Genomic DNA, 21,125 nt, shown 5'->3' on the forward strand with positions numbered 1-21,125 from the left:
AATAGTGAGTGCAGCTCTGGAGTATAATACAGGATATAACTCTGGATCAGTACAGGATAAGTAATGTAATGTATGTACACAGTGACTCCACCTGCAGAATAGTGAGTGCAGCTCTGGAGGATAATACAGGATGTAACTCAGGATCAGTACAGGATACGTAATGCATTTACCCAGTTACTAAATGTGTTATGTAGATTTGTTCTACATGTGAAATGGTGGCCATTCTTCAACCTTAATGTTGATTTTATGCTGCTGATATTTCCCACGATCCCTTTTATCTACAGTTTGAATACAATCTGTAGTGAACCATAACCAGGAATGGTATAAATTATAAAATATCACAAGTACAGTGTCTGGCCGTAAAAGTTTATTCATGTACAACAAGCCTTGTCTCACACATAACACACCTGGACTGAGGTCTAAGACTTTTATTTAAGGTTTCAGAGTTCTGGGGGATTGCAGTGGGACTGTGCGTTGCTTCCAATTTAAAGGGGCAGTTACAACTAGCTTTAACTCAACAGGGCAGTGAGAAAAAAAAATTGTAAGAATTTCCTCCAAAAGCAGACATAATTTCAAAGCGGGAAAGAGACTCATGAAATTCCTGTTCTAGCTCCAGCCGCCATTATTCCTGTGGCACGACGGAGCTTATGACAGTGATATAACTTGAGGAACACAATAAAAATGTATCAGTCTCTATAAGATACATTTGGATTAGTCAGAAGCATTATCCAAACAATAGATCTGAGGTATGGGTAGGACATCGAAATCAAATACACAGGGTGAGGGTCATTTTCCAGGCTCACGTTGCAGGGTACAATGGTCTAGGGGTCTCCCCTAAATGCTCTTTGTGTGTTCGGGAATCTCTGGGGAGTGTAAGACTCGTTATCTTGTAGGATTTTCTGGATGTCCTGACAAAGCTAGGAGGAAAGGAAACGTTATTAGACCATAGAATATATTAGAAAGACACAGTTGCAAAAATGTGCATTTTATACACGGACTAATATACTTTGTGATCTAAAAAAATAAAAAATAAATCAGCTGCAGCACAAAGCTCTGATCATTTGTTACAATGTATCAGCCTAGAGTCCTGATCCTTTTAGAGGATTGTAGCAAACACTCAGCTGTGAAGAATAAGGCTAGGTTCCCACAGATGTAGATTTTATAAGAACTGGATCCAGGACAGCAGTCCTAGAAGGCCATTCTTTATAGATTTGTTCTGTTTAGGTTCCGTTCCTGCACTATGTGAACCTAGACTTAACCTGTACAGACAGACACTTCAGCCTCAGGCTGTAAACAATGTTTATATTCTCTGACAGCAAGCAGAGATTTAGAGAATAGTGTGGAAGTAAAACCAAAGTATATTAGAAAGTTGAAGAACTTTCATTTGTCATCCTCAACATTAAAAAGAATCACCCCCCCCCCCCCCCCAAAAAAGAATTATCTTAAAGTTCAGCCATTATATCGGTTTCCGGGAAACCAGGGAGGCAACGAACGCGGCCGCTGTTGCTGCTAACGCACGGTCCTGAGCGACATCTACGTCTCGTATGGTCCTTACCTGCTCTCTGTACCGCACTTGTACCTCACTGTTGTCCAGCTCCCGCCGCAGACTCTCTGTACTGGTTTCAGGCTTCGCTCCAGTGTATCTCATCGCACGATTTACAGCCTCTGAGAGGGAGAGGTGAGGACCCTCACCCTGCATAGTCTGGAAAAGGATGATGGGAAGTTGAGAGCAGGCACATCCACACATTATACGGCTTTATATATATATATATATATATATATATATATATATATATATATATATATATATATATATATATATATATAACAGGCATAGGCGGGATGTTCTCATACCACATATATAAATTGATGAACAGTCAGTGACTATTATTAGAGAGGATCTGTCACTAGTTTATTAATTCCCTAACTAATGTAATAGGCGCGATGATGCTGAGAACTACAGTAATTATTTTTTGCAAATATGTTTATTATTTGCAGTTATGAGCATTTTTCTAAATAATGTGGCTCTACTTGCCAAATGGGAGGAGACTCTTTTCTCTCTGGGCGGTGTAATGTTTTACGTATGACGCTGTCCAATCAGCATCCAGCTTCTCCCCGGTCCCTGCCCAGCAACGCAGGGTGATCATATAGTATACAGCTTCCATTCCGGACTGTGTATTCAACTGGTGATATCTGCAGTTATGTCACAGCAAGAACTGGTGTCATATGAAAGATTAGAATCTCCTCTTTCATATGCCACCAGAACCGCTGTTCTAGGTGGTCCAGAGCCGGAGATATGGCTATTTGAAGTGATCCCCCTTCCCTCCAGTCTCAGTCTCTCACACTGTGTGAAGCAGCTTCATGCTGATAGGACGGCGTCAGAGGCTGGGAGGAGGCTCCGCCTCAGGAGAATCGCTGCTGTTACCGCCCACTTGTCTAGTACAGCCTCATTTGCATTTCTAGAAAAAGCTCATAACTTTTAAAATAAAACTTTTTGGGTCACAATTTCCACTAGTATCAGTGTGACCGCGCCCGTTAGATTAGCCAGGAGATAGGGAATTACTAAACCAGTGACTGATCCCCTTTAAGTGAAATATTAGTCACTTCTGACACACGGACTCGATCTTCTCGCACTCACTTTTCGCCGCTTGGCTGGCATCCCGCTCAGGTACGCGTCACTCAGAGGAGGCTGCTGCTTGATCTTCCTTTGGCTCTGTATGTCTTGCCTGATAACAGGAACCCATTCCTTGGGATGGGAAAGAGAATAACAATTAAGGATGAAGCCCGGCGCCCAGTTCAACACCACACTGACAGAAGACTGATCCATAGGAGAGCAGGGAGGCAGGGGGCAGATAGTAGAAGAGGACAGGTATGAGACTAGCGAGAGGTGACATGCAGGTGGCACTCACTGGTGGCACCGCTGCAGCCCAAGGCTCAGATCCAGCCTCTTCTTGTGGGGGAATCTCCGAGTCAGGGCACAGAGCTGGTGCTGAACTCTGGGCAGGTAGGAAGAGAACCTCCTCTACTGTGGTGGCGGGAGCCGGAGAGGCGGCGCACGGCTGCTCAACAGACAGAGACACGACATGAGGCAGTGGAAGGAAGGACATCACATTATGGATAAATCTGCGGGCAGTGCCAATGTTTGGAACCAACACGATTAGTAACAGTATCAAGAACATTTGTCATGTTTATGGGACCTTTAACCCCTTCGTGACCGGCCTATTTTTTCCGTTTTTCTATAGTCGCATTCAAAAACCTACAACTTTTTTCCGTTGACTTTGCTGTATGAGGACTTGTTTTTTGCAGGATTAGTTGTACTTTTTAATGGCACCATTTTGGGGTACATATTTTTTGATTAACTTTTAAAGTTTCTTTTTTTTGGGGGGGGGGGGTGTGAAGAGAAAAAAACCTGAAATTCCGCCGTTCTATGGGTTTTAAATTCACGCCGTTCACCGTGCGGCGTAAATAACACGTTACCTTTATTCTATGGGTCGGTACGATTACGGCGATGCCACAGATGTGTCGTTTCTTTATGGTTTACGACTTTTACGCGATAACGCTTTTGAACTAAAATTGTTTTGCATCGTCGCTTTCCAAGAGCCGTAACTTTTTTATTTTCCCATCAATGTAGTGATTTTTTTGGGCTTGTTTTTTGCGGGACGAGACGTAGTTTTGATTGGTACGGTTTTGGGGTGCATGGGACTTATGGATTAACTTTTATTATGACTTTTTTTTTTGGGGGGGGGGGGGGATGAAAAAAAATGGCAATTCTGCCATTATTTTTGCGGGGTTTCTTCACGGCGTTCACCTTGCGGTTTAAGTTACATTTTAACTTCATTGTTTGAGTCATTAGGGTCGCGGCGATACCATATATGTGTACTTTTAATTATTTTTTTTACACTTTTACTAAATAAATCCAGTTTTTGTGTAAAAAAAATAATTAGTTTTTTAACTAATCTTTACAGTATTTATAATTTTTATTTCACATTTTTTACTTCTTTTTTTCAGTCCCACTAGGGGACTTTACTGTGCGATCTTTTGATCGCTGCTATAATGCTTTAGTATACCAGAGCATTATTGCCTGTCAGTGTAAATCTGACAATCCCCAATAGGTATATGATCCCTAACAGGCATGTCCTAATAGGTATATACCCAGGGCAGACCTGAGGGCCCTTTATCAGGCCCCCGGCTGCCATGACACCCCATCAGAGGCCCGCGATTGCATTTGCAGGCCGTCGATGGGTGAGAGAGGGAGCTCCCTCCCCCTCTGCAAATTATTTAAATGCTGCGGTCACTATTGACCGCAGCATTTGACGGGTTAAACGGCCGCGACCTAAGTAAATCCGAATTAGCCTCGAAGTAGCCTTCAATCGCTACCGTTGGAGCAGGAGCCCGGCTGTCATCACATGGCCGAGCCCCGGCTCCAGCCCGCACGGGACACACATGCAGGACTTAGACTGGGTCGCCGTGAAAAGGCAATGGCCTAGCCTAGGGCCCCTTAGTGACCGCAGTGAAAAGGTGCATTGGCCGTCACTAAGGGGTTAAGAGGGAAAGTGATAAAAATTAGTGCAACAAAAAGGCAGCCAAATCAGGTCTGGACTTCAGTTCTCTAACCCACGTTTGAAGAATGAAAGCTGTGAACTGATTGGTTGCTGTGGGCGACTCCGCTGTGGAAGTAACTAATCAAAACTAATGCAAGTTGAAAAGCTGGTGCATCATCAGGGGCAAGACGACAGTCGACCACGTACAAGCGTCTCACCTGAGTGTCAGCGGGCGACGTCTCCATCGGCTGCTCGTGTGAAGCTGCGTCAGAGACCTGATGGAGGAGAGAGGCAGGAAACAGAGTAAGAAAAACAAAGCAACAAACGCAACGCAGGAAAGTAGAAGTCTGTGACCCGCGCCCGTCTCACCGCGGCAGGATCTCCGCTTCTGCGCACGTGTCTTTGCACCTCGGCTTCGGTCACAGGCATTTGGCCGAGTAGAACTTGGAGTCGTAGGGACAGGACAGAGGTCACCCACGAGACCAAAGCAGGAGACACATCCAGGGACAGTCGCCTCTGAAAATGGAAAGAAAATAACATGAGAACGGAGGAGGAGGAGCAGATCTTCCATGGGTCCCGGCCCGTAGGGACAGGCCGGTCTTACAGGATCCTTCTTCACCATATACATGGGACTAGAAGTCTATGAGTCACGTCCAGGAAAACTCTCCAAGAGCTCGAAATCTAGATTGTGTGGATCAGCGGCCACATCCAACTGCAAATTTATATTGGGGGAAGGGAGGGGACGGTCCAGCGTGCAATGTAACTTAGGGAGCTTTATCTGCAAGTTTTTTTAGTTTCTAAAGGCTCTATTATATGGGCCGTGAAAACGTGCGCCGATTAACGAGACCGCTTGTCGATCGGCACACAATTGCTGCTTTTAGAAGGAGAAAGTATCAGTAATATCTGGGGAGGAGCGCTCATTACTACGGTCGCTCGTCCCCATACATTTTTATTATCTAGGCAGCACGTCTCCTGTTTACACCGGGGGATGTGCTGCCGACGATAACATTTCATGCTGCATAACCAATACGATCAGCCGATACTAGTGTTTGCTCGTTCATCGGCTGATCGTTGCCCGGTTTACGTTCATATGAACGCTTGTTTGCCCGTGTAATGGGGCCTTAAATCCTCCTGTACAGTCTTTCCCGGTTTATGCTCCAGACCTTTCCTGCCTTCAGTTTTAGCGCAAGAAGAAGCTGCCGGACATCTACCCTCGTCAGCCATATTAGCTCTCATGTCGCGCCTTTCCATCAGTCAGACACTCCTCCCCCATCCCCCTCACTAAATGTTTGTGTCAGTCAGAAAAATCAGACAGAAAGTGGATCCTTCATTCTAATATATAGCGTATAAAGCCGCAACGTTTTTTTACGTTAAAAAAAGATGGGGCGGCGTGTAATTTAATGGTGAAACGCTCCCCTTACTCTAGCCGCTCCCCTTGCTCCGGCACCTAGCCGCTCCCCTTACTCCGGCACCTAGCCGCTCCCCTTACTCCGGCACCTAGCCGCTCCCCTTACTCCGGCACCTAGCCGCTCCCCTTACTCCGGCCCCTAGCCGCTCCCCTTACTCCGGCCCCTAGCCGCTCCCCTTACTCCGGCCCCTAGCCGCTCCCCTTACTCCAGCCCCTAGCCGCTCCCCTTACTCCGGCCCCTAGCCGCTCCCCTTACTCCGGCCCCTAGCCGCTCCCCTTACTCCAGCCCCTAGCCGCTCCCCTTACTCCGGCACCTAGCCGCTCCCCTTACTCTGGTTTCAATACAAGCGGATTTATCTGGGAGCCTGGGACAAGATTGCGTGTAATAATTTCGAATAAAGCGGGGCCAGAAATCTGCAGTTGAATTGTGAAGAAATTAAGAAAACAAATATGGAAGGTGCAGCTTACAATCCTCTCGTTGATGACGGATGTGAGGGCGTTCTGATCCCCTCTCAGACAGTACAAATTGAGGGCGAGCCATTCAAACAGTGACTGATTGCACATCTCCAGAAGACGCTGGCCGAATGTAGAATCTAGGAGATAAAATGGAGGAGACGACGTAACCCAAGTGAACAATTACCATCTATGCTGCGCCCCCAAAAAGCGCTCAGCGTACCTGTGCAATGCAGAATGTGGGTGGTGATCCTGTTGAACTGCTCCTGCAGGAACTCCACATTTGTTCTTGTGATGTCCACGTGTTCCCGAACTGGCGCTGTGGCCTGTAGATACAGAAAGGACGGGGAGACTTAGCAGCTACTGTTTTATCTAATTATTAGGACATTCCACCAACAGCAATAAAACTTTTCAACATATGCAGCGGTTTCGTCAATTTTCTGCATTGTTTTCTGGTTCTCTGGTTGCAGTCAGCAGTGTAAAGAATGGAGGTTTTCCTTCTGGTTGTCATGGCTACATCCAGGGTCATATTTATGTATCCAATTAAATACACTTTCTCCTCCAGCCTACATCAGATATACTATATTTCACAATTACCACTGATGCTCCCTCCTCCCTGATAGAGGAGCCACGGGTAGATAAGAAGAGGCACTTACAAAGCTTTCTCGGATGTATTCTTCCAGACCATTGATAAGATTTCGTGACGCCATCTGAAAATAAAAAAAATAACACTCAGCAACTCTGGACATGACTTCATTACAGACTTTGACAGAAAAAAGAGCGAAACCTTAAGGGGATGGCCACGCACAACCAACTGATGACCTATCTACAGTATAGGTCATCAGTATATGATCGTGGGGGTCCGAGCTCCGGACCGATCAGACACCGGATGTCCATGCCGGAAGCAGATGGCTCCCGTCACGGAATAGTGGCCGAGCTGAAGTACTGCAGCACAGCCGCTATTTAGTAGTCCGAGCCGTCTGCTTCCGGCTCCTAACACTGCATAACGTGCATAACATCCGGCGCCTGGAGGCAGCTGATCAGTGCGGGGTCCGGGTGTCGGACGCCCACCGATCATATAGTGATGACCTATCCTGTGGATAGGTCATCAGTTGTCTGTGCGTGGACAACCCCTTTAAGGCCAGATTCACACACACAGTTTTGATGCAGTTTTTGGCACCAGGGCCACAATCTTTCAATCTGTGCCTCTACACAGAGATAAGAGTGAGAAACAAATATCTACAAATAAACCCTGTGTAGTCTGATCCTGCAGTGTGTAACCATGGAGATGCCTAGGTCTGCATGGGAGCTGTATACACAAAACATGAGTATATATTTTGAATACACAATTTCTGGTAGTGCATCGCTGATACAGACATATAGAGGGACACAGACAGAAGTGCTCAGAAATGAATGCGGCACGGGCTCATACCTGGATGTTTTGTGGGGTTGGGTCTGCCTGATGTAGATACTGCTGAAGGAAGAAGGAGCGAAGCTGAGGCTGCAGATTCTGAAGCGGCTGCGACTGCCCATGTAACAACATAACCATATCCACCAATGAGAAGTGATGGCAGATGAGCGACAAAAGATCCCCGAAGAATCCTGCCAAAAAAAAAAAAACAAGGCCGAAATGTACACAGATACTCAAGTAATCAGGACAGGGAAAGTAAAGAGCCAGACAGAGGAAAGCCGCCATCCTTACCTCCGGGCCCCTCGGCATCTGGCTGGAAGATGTTGTGGGTGCTGCTGAGGCGTTGGATGAAGTTTGCGATGCTCTCCGTCCCGCTCTGATCCGCGGCACTCAGGGATCCCAGCATGGATGACAGAACGCCTTGGACTACGCTGGTGAAGAACTCGGGGGGGAGGGTATCGGCGGCAGCAGCTTGTGGGGGGGTGGTGGAGGCAGGAGGGGGTGAGGGGGAGGCAGTTGTGGGTGAAGTAAATGACTGGGGTGGAGTAGTAGACACCTGGATGTTTTGTGTTGCCTGCAGGGAAGAGAAAAGCAAGAGCATTAGTCATTGTATGTCTCACAATGGACAGAGAGAACCTCCATCCTAGACCTAGCGCTGCCCCTCTTCACTGGCCTCCTCTGTCATTCCTTCCCCTGCTTAGGACCCCACTATTTTAGCCAGAACAGAGTCCGTCACTTTGGAGGACTTGGCGTAAACACATGGTCAACAATTGACAATAAGTACCATGTAATAGTCCAGTACCCCGGCAGTGGAAATGTGAACATGCCGGCATCTGCCCCGGGGGATCCAGCAGCCAGACCTCTAGCGATCACTTCATCAGCGGGTGGAGTACCACAAGAAAGGGGTTTGTACCAGGTGGACACTTCCTTCAAAAGTGATCGTCACAACACATATCCCTTTAAATTTAAGCATCTTCCAGGCATCTTACTAGAACCAAACCAGTCGGTCTTGTTTTACGTATTGTAGCAGATGAAAAAACGACGTTCCATGTAAAGGAGAGCCACCAAATAAGTCCCGGAGCAGTTGTAAGGTGCTTCCCCCCCCCCCCCCCCCCAACACCTTGATCAGGTCTTTGGAGCAGCACCTGAGACAAAGTTAATGGGGAAATTTAAGATGCCCTGGACTGATCAGGCATCTCCTGGGGGACGCAAATTTACAGCCACAAAGAATGCGCAATCAGAAGAGCAATTACCTGCAATATATCGGTGACTCCTTGTAGAAACGCTGGCATCCCTGGAACGGCCACTGCGATGCTTGGTGAGCCCATGGCAATGTTTGCCATGCCTGAGCTGGCGGTGCCCAGTAACGAGCCCAGCAGCTGCGACAGATGTTGCTCTGGTCCAGGAGGAGGCTGGGAAGATGGTGTGGAAGGGCCGGTTGGAGTGCTTGGGAAGGTGGAAGTGGTGGAGGAAGTGGTTGTAGATGAGGGAGTGGAGGTGGGAGATGAGGGAGTGCCGCCACTCTGAGCTATGGTGAGAGGGAGAGAGGACGAGACGGTTACAGAAGAACAGTAACATCACAAAGGGAGAAGCAATGGCGGGTCAGACCCCTATGTCCTCTGAAGGAAACAGGAACAAGTGACCTCTGAGAACTCAATTGTACTCCTATTCAATATAATGAAGGTTTAAAGGCGATGTACATGTTTCCAACTCCACTTTTTTTTTAGTGCCCCAGTACACTTAAAATGATAAATGAAGCAACTTCAGTCTTGATTAAAAATGTTCTACCGTTTTGTATCTACAGCTCCTATGCACGCCTATGTGTCTCCATGGTAACAGACAACAAACAAACCTTCTTTAGTTTGATCCTGCAGTCAAACTCACTTTCATTTATTCCTGTCTTCTTGCTAATATACATTAAGTAGGTGAGCAAGAAGTAGGGGGTCGTTGGAAGCAAGTGTGACTGAATGATCAGACTATACAGGGTTTTTTATGCTGTCTGTTACCACGGAGAAACATAGGTCTGCATAGGAGCTGTAGATACAAAACGGTAGGACATTTTTAATTATTACAATTTCCAATGTTGCCTTATTTTTCATTCTAAATTATTTGGAGCAATAATAATAATAATAAAAAAAAGTTGGTTGTACATAGGCTTCACTTCCGTCCTACATAGAACTTCATTTTGATACAGGAAAAAGTAAAAAAATATTACATAGCGATGGAAAGTGTATTGGTTAAGGCTGTGTACACATTTTTTTTTAATAAACAGGTCAGTGTGATTAGTGTAACTTCTTAATTCGTTTTTATTAAAAACTTGTTTTTACTTTTTTAGATACAGCTGCTCTGTATTCTCTATACAGAGCAGCTGTATCTAGCGCTATTCACTAAATCAGTCAGTCCCGCGGACCTGACGGGTTCAGTGTGAGCGGGTCCTGTGGGTCTCGGACAAACAGGATCCATCTGTAATCTATCATATCTAAGTTCATAACGTGTCAGAGACCTGAAGGACCCTCTGATACTGAACCCGTCAGGTCCGGGAGACTGACGGATTCAGGTCATAGCGTACGATACAGCTGTTCTGTCTAGAGAAAACAGAGCAGCTGTATCTAAAAAAGTAAAACAACATTTTTAATATAAACTAATTAAGAAGTTACACACGTCACACTGACTGACCTGTTGATTTAATATATAGCCTTTAATATACCACAGACAAATCATTAGGAGGGAAGAAGGAACATGGAGACAGATAAACGAGCGCTGGTGAAGACCTCACTCACCTACAATGACGGGGTGCATGAGAAGCTGGCCCACTAAACCGCTGATCATCTGAGTCAGGGAGGTCGGAGCGGCCTGGAAGACATTGAGAGTAAGCAAGAATCCTATTGACCTACAGCGGTTGGTATTATGGTAAAGGACGGGGGGGGGGGGGGGGGGATCAAGTAACAAGGTAAAAGCAACAAAAAGGGTGAGACAATTAAAACATAACTTTTACTATGTATCTTAATATACACTCAATGCACCTCCTGAACAGCCCTGGGAATAGGGATCCTCCCAGGGTCCAACGAATGCAAAGTAGAATGAAGAAACAAAAGCTCCTATATGGGGCGCGCCCGTCGGTGATATATGCACAATCACGATAATGGAGAACAGGTTTCGTTTTTTTATTTATTCTGAACCAATATATGATATGGCAAACCCTAATAAAAAGAATTGCTACGCGTTTCAACCTAGGACCTGGGTCTTCATCAGGATAAGGCTGATGAAGACCTAGGTTGAAACGCGTAGCAATTCTTTTTATTAGGGTTTGTCATATCATATGTTCGTTCAGAATAAAAAAACGAAACCTGTTCTCCATTATCGTTATTGTGCATATATCACCAACGGGCGCGCCCCATATAGGAGTTTTTTTTTCTCCATTCCTACTCTGCATCTTTATCCCCTGAAGAGTCCACCGGACGGCGGACAGAAACACGTCATGTCGGGATGGTAATTCTATAAAGGGGCATTCGTTAAATAGGGTTAGGTTCCGGTCAGGGAAACTGCCAAGTAGAAACATTAATATGGCTCCGAGGTTAGGCCATTAGGGACATCCAGCCCCACATGACGGCTTACTAGGGACTGTAACCATCCCCTGCACGTACCTATCTGCGTTTTTTGGATCTACCCCCCGTAGCACCAGGATATCCCCTAAGCCATTATTGGCCGAGCACTGGTTGATGGTCTGGCACTCCGCAATTTACCTGTATAAGTGATACGTTGTCGGTGCCATATAAATGTCAGATCCGCTGGGTTTGCATATGGCCACCCAGGTATGATGGGCAGAGTCTATGACCTGGAGCATGACGGGCACTGCTACAATATGACTATTAGAGTATTAGAAAATATTTGTTTTTGTGTGTCCTGACATTGAGTGTATATTAAGATACATAGTAGAAGTTATAATCGTCTCGCCCTTCTTGTTGTTTTTGACCATTTATTATCCGTGGGACTTCTAGTTGAAATTACATGAATTTGTGCATTGCAGGTAAGAGGGTGAAGCTATCGGACAACTCACCGCTGTTCCGGATCCTGCTCCGGTTTGTCCCCCGGTTCCTGCAGGAGGGACGGTGGTACCGGTTTGGGGAGGGTGAGGGGCCGGCCCGGCAGGTCGTGTGAAAACAAACCGAGGGGGTTGAGCTTGGAAGCCGGGAATCTGTTGCCCTGCACAAGACAAATGGAACAAGGAATACTACGCTGATAAAGAGAAGCTGTGAAGGAGAAGTGCACATGGGATTTACCGCTGAAAGAAAAGGAGACCGGGGCGAGAAAATGTCAGACTTGTGCAAGACGAGGAGCTCTCCTCAGACACTATTGAGGACACATGTTTATTTTAGGATATTACATTGATGGTCTCTCCTTAAAGGGGTTGTCCGGGTACGTGGCGGTTTTTCAAACTGATGACCTATCCACAGGACAGGTCATCAGTATATGATCGTGGGGGTCTGACCCCCGGACCGATCAGCTGTACCGGATGCCTCTGGGAAGCAGATGGCTCCGTACACTGTATAGTGGCCGGGCAGGGTAACTGCAGCTCTGCCCCTATTCACTTGAACAGAAGCAGTGTTGTAGTACTGAAGCACGGCCACTATACTGTGACCGGAGCCATCCGGTACAGCTGAACGGTGCAGGGTCCGGGTGTCGTACCCCACCGATCACCTATCCTGTGGATAGGTCATCAGTATGAACAACCGCCCCCAACCTGGACGACCCCTCTCAGTTGAGCTGCCGCACCAGGCACAGCCACACTCACATGGACTTCACTGTGCCAGGTACTTCAGTGAAGGGGTACATTTTCTCCGCTGATCTTGAGGGTTCAGGAGGTGAAAGTCCCACCAATCATATACTAATGGCCTATACTAAGGACCGGCCCATCAATGTAATATCCTGGAAAATGCCTTTTATCAAAACTAGAGCAAGGGAAACTAATGCAGAGCAACTCAATTCCAAAAAGCCTGTTGATAAAATAAAGCCATAACCTGATTGGCTGTTGATATGGGCATCTCCTTCATTTTTCCGTTGAACAATCCCAATATTTCTTTATGGGGGTGCACTGGGGACCCTTCTTACCAGTGATTAGAGGGCGTCTCAGCGTACAGAAACCCAATGAAGGAAGCTTATCCATATTAAAGGGAGTAGATAAGGAGGTGAGGCTGAATAGACGCCTGTACACACCTGAAGCAGCCGCCATAGCTTGCTGGGTAATCTGATGAGAAATGGCTTGCATGAACTCCGGGGGCAGTCCTGGCATGTGTATATGAGTCCCAGCACCTGCAACACAGAACAGCACAACCTGTCATATTAGAAGTCACTATAGAAAGATCAACCCTATAATGGTAATATCATTGCAGACAGTGTTTCAAAAGTATGTGCACCCTTAAAGGGGTATTCCAACTAATAACATCTAAGGTTGCAATGTTAAACGCCTCCGCTGCAGGAGTAAGAGGGAGAAGTAGCAGTGAAGTGCCGGGCCGAGAATTTAATGGGGAGAGACGTGCACGTCCTGATCTCCACCCTCTGTGCCTGCAGGGGTCGGGACCCCCAGTTCTCCAAACAGGGCCCCCCACTTATCAGACATTCTTAGTTATTCTTTGGAATACCACTTTATAAAATATCAAAAACCAATTCATGTCTTACCGTTAGCGGTTGATGTCGGGGGAATGTTTGATGACCCGCCGGATCCCGAATCTGAGAAGAAACATAATAGTACATAAACAAAGCAGGCCCGTCGCCGGGAGGGGCTTACTGTAACTGGCGGACCACCTCACCCTGGATGTTCATCATCATCATGACTGGCTCCACCGTCTGGTGTGTGATGCGTATAACACGTGGGTGTGGTGGAGGAGTGGGGCCAGGGGGCGCCTGGGATGGTGTCGATTCCCCAGTGGTGGTGGCCTGGCCCTCACCGGTTCCTCGGGGGGGCTGCTCAGAGGCGGTGGTGGGGGCTGCAGGAGTGGAGGAGGCATCAGATGCTGCTTGGCCAGCATGGGCTCCATTGCCTGTCATTGTGACTGTGGTGCCAACGTTTATCTAAGGACAAAACGAATAAAGCAAATATTGAGCGGGGCAGGTTAGAAAATACCCCATGCAGGGGCAATAGCAGAAACTTGAATAATAGAAGAGCAGTCTCTCACCTGTATGGGAATGGCAGCCTGCTGGAGTAACATGGGACCGGTGTAGTGAGACATGGGGCGGACAACATGCAAGTGTCGGGGAACAGCCATGGACAAATTGCAACGTAAATCAGACACTGCAACCAGAGCGTTGCCCAGGAGACGGAGACATTCCCCGACAAGGTTAAAAATACGCTGCGCCTCAACCAGATCTTCCTGCAGAATAGAGAGAAGGACCGAAAAGTCAGACGATTCGTGAACGGCCGCACCCGCTAGTCTGAACAATGTCGGACTGCCTGGGAAATGACGCGTCTATATAGAGAACTGTACAGGACAATTATATGGAAGGGAATCGGTCATGGAGACAAACCCCCTCTTCTAGCACCTTATGTCCTCCTCTGGTGGGCCAGTGGGAACAACAGAGAGAGAGGTTTTTCCAGAATCCTAAATCATCACCTATCCACAGGATAGGTGATCAATTGCTGATCGCTGAGACCTCCACCGATCATGAGAACAGGGGTCCCAAATCCCTGTTTCCTGCTCACTGCACCTCCTGCAGCGGGTAGCTTGAAATGAGCGGCAGTTGAGCATGCGCGCTGACGCTCTAGTCAATGCCTATGGGAACGATGGAAACAGCGCTTGGCTGTTTCCGTCATTCTCAGACATTAAATAATCGACCGCCGCTCGTTTCAAGCTCCTCCTCCCTTCTGCGGGGGTGCACTCAGGTTGGATTCACACGAGCATGTTCGGTCCGTAAAGGACGGAACGTATTTCGGCCGGAAGTCCCGGACCGAACACACTGCAGGGAGCCGGGCTCCTAGCATCATAGTTATGTACAACGCCAGTAGTCCCTGCCTCTCCGTGGAACTACTGTCCCGTACTGAAAACATGATTACAGTACGGGACAGTTGTCCTGCAGCGAGGCAGGGACTCCTAGCGTCATACATAACTATGATGCTAGGAGCCCGGCTCCCTGCAGTGTCTTCGGTCCGGGACTTGCGGCCGAAATATGTTCCGTCCTTTACGGACCGAACGTGCTCGTGTGAACACGGCCTAAGGAGGATCCAGTGGTGGGAATCCCCAGCGATCAGATAAATTATCACCTATCCTTCTGATACATGATAATTTAGGATTCTGGGAAAACCACTTTAAGCTGGCCACAAACATCTTGACCAACCGCTGAAACCCCCGACTTCCCCATAAACATACGTGTTCAGATCGGCGGAGGGTGCATGTTATTTCGGTAGGGAGAGAGAGAGAGACAATTGGCTGCCAATGTTTTCCTAGACAAGAGACGGCTCTGCAGTCCTCACAAACATTAGATTGTCAGCGAGAGAAATCCAATATCTACCGCTATACCACCATTAGCACCCTTCTTCTTACCTTCACCATATTATCCGTCCTAAAGATCTATCAGTGCTGGCAGAGCATACCAGTGTAGATGTAGGTGCTAACCCCCCCCCCCCCCCCTTCTACGCCGTCCACTTGGCCTAACAGGGCAATGTCTATAGTTTTATACATTTTTTGTGTATTCCCAAAATAATAAAGCAGGACCACTGAGCCTGTAATAGAGGACACCACACTGTGATCTTACATTCTCATACACTCCGTTTGTGGCATTGTTGATGATCTCCCTATAAAGTTCCATGAAGGGGGCGAGACGTTCCTCCACCCTGGACCAAGACTGGAGAACCTCAACGTACTCAGCGGGGGTGGGGTGGCTGCAAAAAGAGAGGCCAAGGTATGAGACATGATGGAAGTCAAAAAGAAGTGAGAGAAGTAAAAAGATGTGAGAGTGACACTGGCGTTACCTCGAGGATGCTGCGCCACCTTGTCCCTCGTTATTGGAAGCGGTTTGGGGTTGGGTATTTCTAGGTTCAGTATTTCTACTGCCAGGTTCACCTTCTGATCCAGAAGTCTCCATTGGTTCTGAAGACGGAGGATCACTACCCGGCTCCTGCTGCAAAATACAGAATATCAAACTCTTCACACACTACTACACCACTATATGTACACAGCACAGTGCACACAGCAGTGTCATATCCTCACACTACTACACCACTATATGTACACAGCACAGTGCACACAGCAGTGTCATCACCTCCTCACACTACTACACCATGACATGTATACACAGCAAGGTGCACACAGCAGTGTCATCTCCTCCTCACACTACTACACCACTATATGTACACAGCACAGTGCACACAGCAGTGTCATCTCCTCCTCACACTACTACACCATGTCATGTATACACAGCACAGTGCACACAGCAGTGTCATCTCCTCACACTACTACACCATGTCATGTATACACAGCACAGTGCACACAGCAGTGTCATCTCCTCCTCACACTACTACACCATGTCATGTATACACAGCACAGTGCACACAGCAGTGTCATCTCCTCCTCACACTACTACACCATGTCATGTATACACAGCACAGTGCACACAGCAGTGTCATCACCTCCTCACACTACTACACCATGACATGTATACACAGCAAGGTGCACACAGCAGTGTCATCTCCTCCTCACACTACTACACCACTATATGTACACAGCACAGTGCACACAGCAGTGTCATCTCCTCCTCACACTACTACACCATGTCATGTATACACAGCACAGTGCACACAGCAGTGTCATCTCCTCCTCACACTACTACACCATGTCATGTATACACAGCACAGTGCACACAGCAGTGTCATATCCTCACACTACTACACCACTATATGTACACAGCACAGTGCACACAGCAGTGTCATCACCTCCTCACACTACTACACCATGTCATGTATACACAGCACAGTGCACACAGCAGTGTCATCTCCGCCTCACACTACTACACCATGTCATGTATACACAGCACAGTGCACACAGCAGTGTCATCTCCTCCTCACACTACTACACCATGTCATGTATACACAGCACAGTGCACACAGCAGTGTCATCACCTCCTCACACTACTACACCATGACATGTATACACAGCAAGGTGCACACAGCAGTGTCATCTCCTCCTCACACTACTACACCACTATATGTACACAGCACAGTGCACACAGCAGTATCATCTCCTCCTCACACTACTACACCAGGTCATGTATACACAGCACAGTGCACACAGCAGTGTCATCTCCTCCTCACACTACTACACCATGTCATGTATACACAGCACAGTGCACACAGCAGTGTCATCTCCTCCTCACACTACTACACCATGTCATGTATACACAGCACAGTGCACACAGCAGTGTCATCACCTCCTCACACTACTACACCATGACATGTATACACAGCAAGGTGCACACAGCAGTGTCATCTCCTCCTCACACTACTACACCACTATATGTACACAGCACAGTGCACACAGCAGTGTCATCTCCTCCTCACACTACTACACCATGTCATGTATACACAGCACAGTGCACACAGCAGTGTCATCTCCTCCTCACACTACTACACCATGTCATGTATACACAGCACAGTGCACACAGCAGTGTCATATCCTCACACTACTACACCACTATATGTACACAGCACAGTGCACACAGCAGTGTCATCACCTCCTCACACTACTACACCATGTCATGTATACACAGCACAGTGCACACAGCAGTGTCATCTCCGCCTCACACTACTACACCATGTCATGTATACACAGCACAGTGCACACAGCAGTGTCATCTCCTCCTCACACTACTACACCATGTCATGTATACACAGCACAGTGCACACAGCAGTGTCATCACCTCCTCACACTACTACACCATGACATGTATACACAGCAAGGTGCACACAGCAGTGTCATCTCCTCCTCACACTACTACACCACTATATGTACACAGCACAGTGCACACAGCAGTGTCATCTGCTCCTCACACTACTACACCATGTCATGTATACACAGCACAGTGCACACAGCAGTGTCATCTCCTCCTCACACTACTACACCATGTCATGTATACACAGCACAGTGCACACAGCAGTGTCATATCCTCACACTACTACACCACTATATGTACACAGCACAGTGCACAAAGCAGTGTCATATCCTCACACTACTACACCACTATATGTACACAGCAGTGCACACAGCAGTGTCATCTCCTCCTCACACTACTACACCATGACATGTATACACAGCATAGTGCACACAGCAGTGTCATCTCCTCCTCACACTACTACACCATGTCATGTATACACAGCACAGTGCACACAGCAGTGTCATCTCCTCCTCACACGACTACACCATGTCATGTATACACAGCACAGTGCACACAGCAGTGTCATCTCCTCACACTACTACACCATGTCATGTATACACAGCACAGTGCACACAGCAGTGTCATCTCCTCCTCACACGACTACACCATGTCATGTATACACAGCACAGTCATCTCCTCCTCACACTACTACACCATGTCATGTATACACAGCACAGTGCACACAGCAGTGTCATCTCCTCCTCACACGACTACACCATGTCATGTATACACAGCACAGTGCACACAGTAGTGTCATCTCCTCCTCACACTACTACACCATGTCATGTATACACAGCACAGTGCACAAAGCAGTGTCATATCCTCACACTACTACACCACTATATGTACACAGCACAGTGCACACAGCAGTGTCATCTCCTCCTCACACATCTGCACCATGTCATGTATACACAGCACAGTGCACAAAGCAGTGTCATATCCTCACACTACTACACCACTATAGGTACACAGCACAGTGCACACAGCAGTGTCATCTCCTCCTCACACTACTACACCATGTCATGTATACACAGCACAGTGCACACAACAGTGTCATCTCCTCCTCACACTACTACACCATGACATGTATACACAGCACAGTGCACACAGCAGTGTCATCTCCTCCTCACACTACTACACCATGTCATGTATACACAGTAGTGCACACAGCAGTGTCATCTCCTCCTCACACATCTGCACCATGTCGTCATGTATACACAGCACAGTGCACAAAGCAGTGTCATATCCTCACACTACTACACCACTATATGTACACAGCACAGTGCGATCTCCTCCTCACACTACTACACCATGTCATGTATACACAGCACAGTGCACACAGCAGTGTCATCTCCTCCTCACACTACTACACCATGACATGTATACACAGCACAGTGCACACAGCAGTGTCATCTCCTCCTCACACTACTACACCATGTCATGTATACACAGCACAGTGCACACAGCAGTGTCATCTCCTCCTCACACGACTACACCATGACATGTATACACAGCACAGTGCACACAGCAGTGTCATCTCCTCCTCACACTACTACATCATGTCATGTATACACAGCACAGTGCACACAGCAGTGTCATCTCCTCCTCACACTACTACACCATGTCATGTATACACAGCACTGTTCACACAGCAGTGTCATCTCCTCCTCACACGACTACACCATGTCATGTATACACAGCACAGTGCACACAGCAGTGCCATCTCCTCCTCACACTACTACACCATGACATGTATACACAGCACAGTGCACACAGCAGTGTCATCTCCTCCTCACACTACTACACCATGATATGTATACACAGCACAGTGCACACAGCAGTGTCATCTCCTCCTCACACTACTACACCATGACATGTATACACAGCACAGTGCACATAGCAGTCTCATCTCCTCCTCACACTACTACACCATGACATGTATACACAGCGCAGTGCACACAGCAGTCTCATCTCCTCCTCACACTACTACACCATGTCATGTATAAACAGCACAGTGCACACAACAGTGTCATCTCCTCCTCACACTACTACACCATGACATATATACACAGCGCAGTGCACACAACAGTGTCATCTCCTCCTCACACTACTACACCATGACATGTATACAGAGCACAGTGCACACAACAGTGTCATCTCTTCCTCACACTACTACACCATGACATGTATACACAGCACAGTGCACACAGCAGTGTCATCTCCTCCTCACACTACTACACCATGACATGTATACACAGCACAGTGCACATAGTAGTGTCATCTCCTCCTCACACTTTTTACACCATGACATGTATACACAGCACAGTGCACATAGTAGTGTCATCTCCTCCTCACACTACTACACCATGACATGTATACACAGCAGTGTCATATCCTCACAATACTACACCATATCATGTATACACAGCACAGTGCACACAGCAGTGTCATCTCCTCCTCACACTACTACATCATGACATGTATACACAGCACAGTGCACATAGCAGTCTCATCTCCTCCTCACACTACTACACCATGACATGTATACACAGCAGTGCACACAGAAGTGTCATCTCCTCCTCACACTACTACACCATGTCATGTATACACAGCACAGTGCACACAGCAGTGTCATCTCCTCCTCACACTAATACACCATGACATGTATACACAGCACAGTGCACACAGCGGTGTCATCTCCTCCTCACACTACTACACCATGACATGTATAAACAGCAGTGTCATATCCTCACAATACTACACCATGTCATGTATACACAGCACAGTGCACACAGCAGTGTCATCTCCTCCTCACACAACTACACCATGACATGTATACACAGCACAGTGCACACAGCAGTGTCATCTCCTCCTCACACTACTACACTATGTCACGTATACACAGCACAGTGCACACAGCAGTGTCATCTCCTCCTCACACTACTACACCATGACATGTATACACAGCACAGTGCACACAGCAGTGTCATCTCCGCCTCACACTACTACACCATGTCATGTATACACAGCACAGTGCACATAGCAGTGTCATCTCCTCCTCACACTACTACACCATGACATGTATACACAGCACAGTGCACATAGTAGTGTCATCTCCTCCTCACACTACTACACCATGACATGTATACACAGCACAGTGCACACAGCAGTGTCATCTCCTCCTCACACTACTACATCATGACATGTATACACAGCACAGTGCACACAGCAGTGTCATCTCCTCCTCACACTACTACACCATGACATGTATACACAGCAGTGTCATATCCTCACAATACTACACCATATCATGTATACACAGCACAGTGCACACAGCAGTGTCGTCTCCTCCTCACACTACTACATCATGACATGTATACACAGCAGTGCA

General features: G+C 47.3%; 1 protein-coding gene across 3 annotated transcripts in view; it reads right to left on the reverse strand.

Annotated features, from left to right (window-relative positions):
* Positions 1-352: 352 nt before the first annotated feature.
* Positions 353-21,125, reverse strand: part of BAG6 (BAG cochaperone 6) — a 31,644-nt gene continuing 10,871 nt past the window's right edge. For all 3 annotated transcript variants that reach the window (XM_075836406.1, XM_075836407.1, XM_075836405.1), the window contains 20 exons: positions 15,777-15,925; positions 15,560-15,686; positions 13,987-14,181; positions 13,621-13,882; positions 13,490-13,540; positions 13,028-13,123; positions 11,871-12,016; positions 10,594-10,666; positions 9,067-9,341; positions 8,105-8,387; positions 7,835-8,004; positions 7,059-7,112; positions 6,626-6,728; positions 6,418-6,542; positions 4,911-5,057; positions 4,760-4,816; positions 2,910-3,059; positions 2,639-2,746; positions 1,556-1,702; positions 353-917 (listed from right to left, as the gene is read on the reverse strand). In XM_075836406.1, the coding sequence (XP_075692521.1) occupies positions 822-917; positions 1,556-1,702; positions 2,639-2,746; positions 2,910-3,059; positions 4,760-4,816; positions 4,911-5,057; positions 6,418-6,542; positions 6,626-6,728; positions 7,059-7,112; positions 7,835-8,004; positions 8,105-8,387; positions 9,067-9,341; positions 10,594-10,666; positions 11,871-12,016; positions 13,028-13,123; positions 13,490-13,540; positions 13,621-13,882; positions 13,987-14,181; positions 15,560-15,686; positions 15,777-15,925 (2,814 nt within the window). In that variant the 3' untranslated portion in view covers positions 353-821. The remainder of the gene's footprint in view (positions 918-1,555; positions 1,703-2,638; positions 2,747-2,909; positions 3,060-4,759; positions 4,817-4,910; positions 5,058-6,417; positions 6,543-6,625; positions 6,729-7,058; positions 7,113-7,834; positions 8,005-8,104; positions 8,388-9,066; positions 9,342-10,593; positions 10,667-11,870; positions 12,017-13,027; positions 13,124-13,489; positions 13,541-13,620; positions 13,883-13,986; positions 14,182-15,559; positions 15,687-15,776; positions 15,926-21,125) is intronic.

The sequence above is a fragment of the Rhinoderma darwinii genome, chromosome 8 (genome assembly GCF_050947455.1).
Source record: "Rhinoderma darwinii isolate aRhiDar2 chromosome 8, aRhiDar2.hap1, whole genome shotgun sequence".
In the NCBI taxonomy this organism is placed as follows: domain Eukaryota; kingdom Metazoa; phylum Chordata; class Amphibia; order Anura; family Rhinodermatidae; genus Rhinoderma; species Rhinoderma darwinii.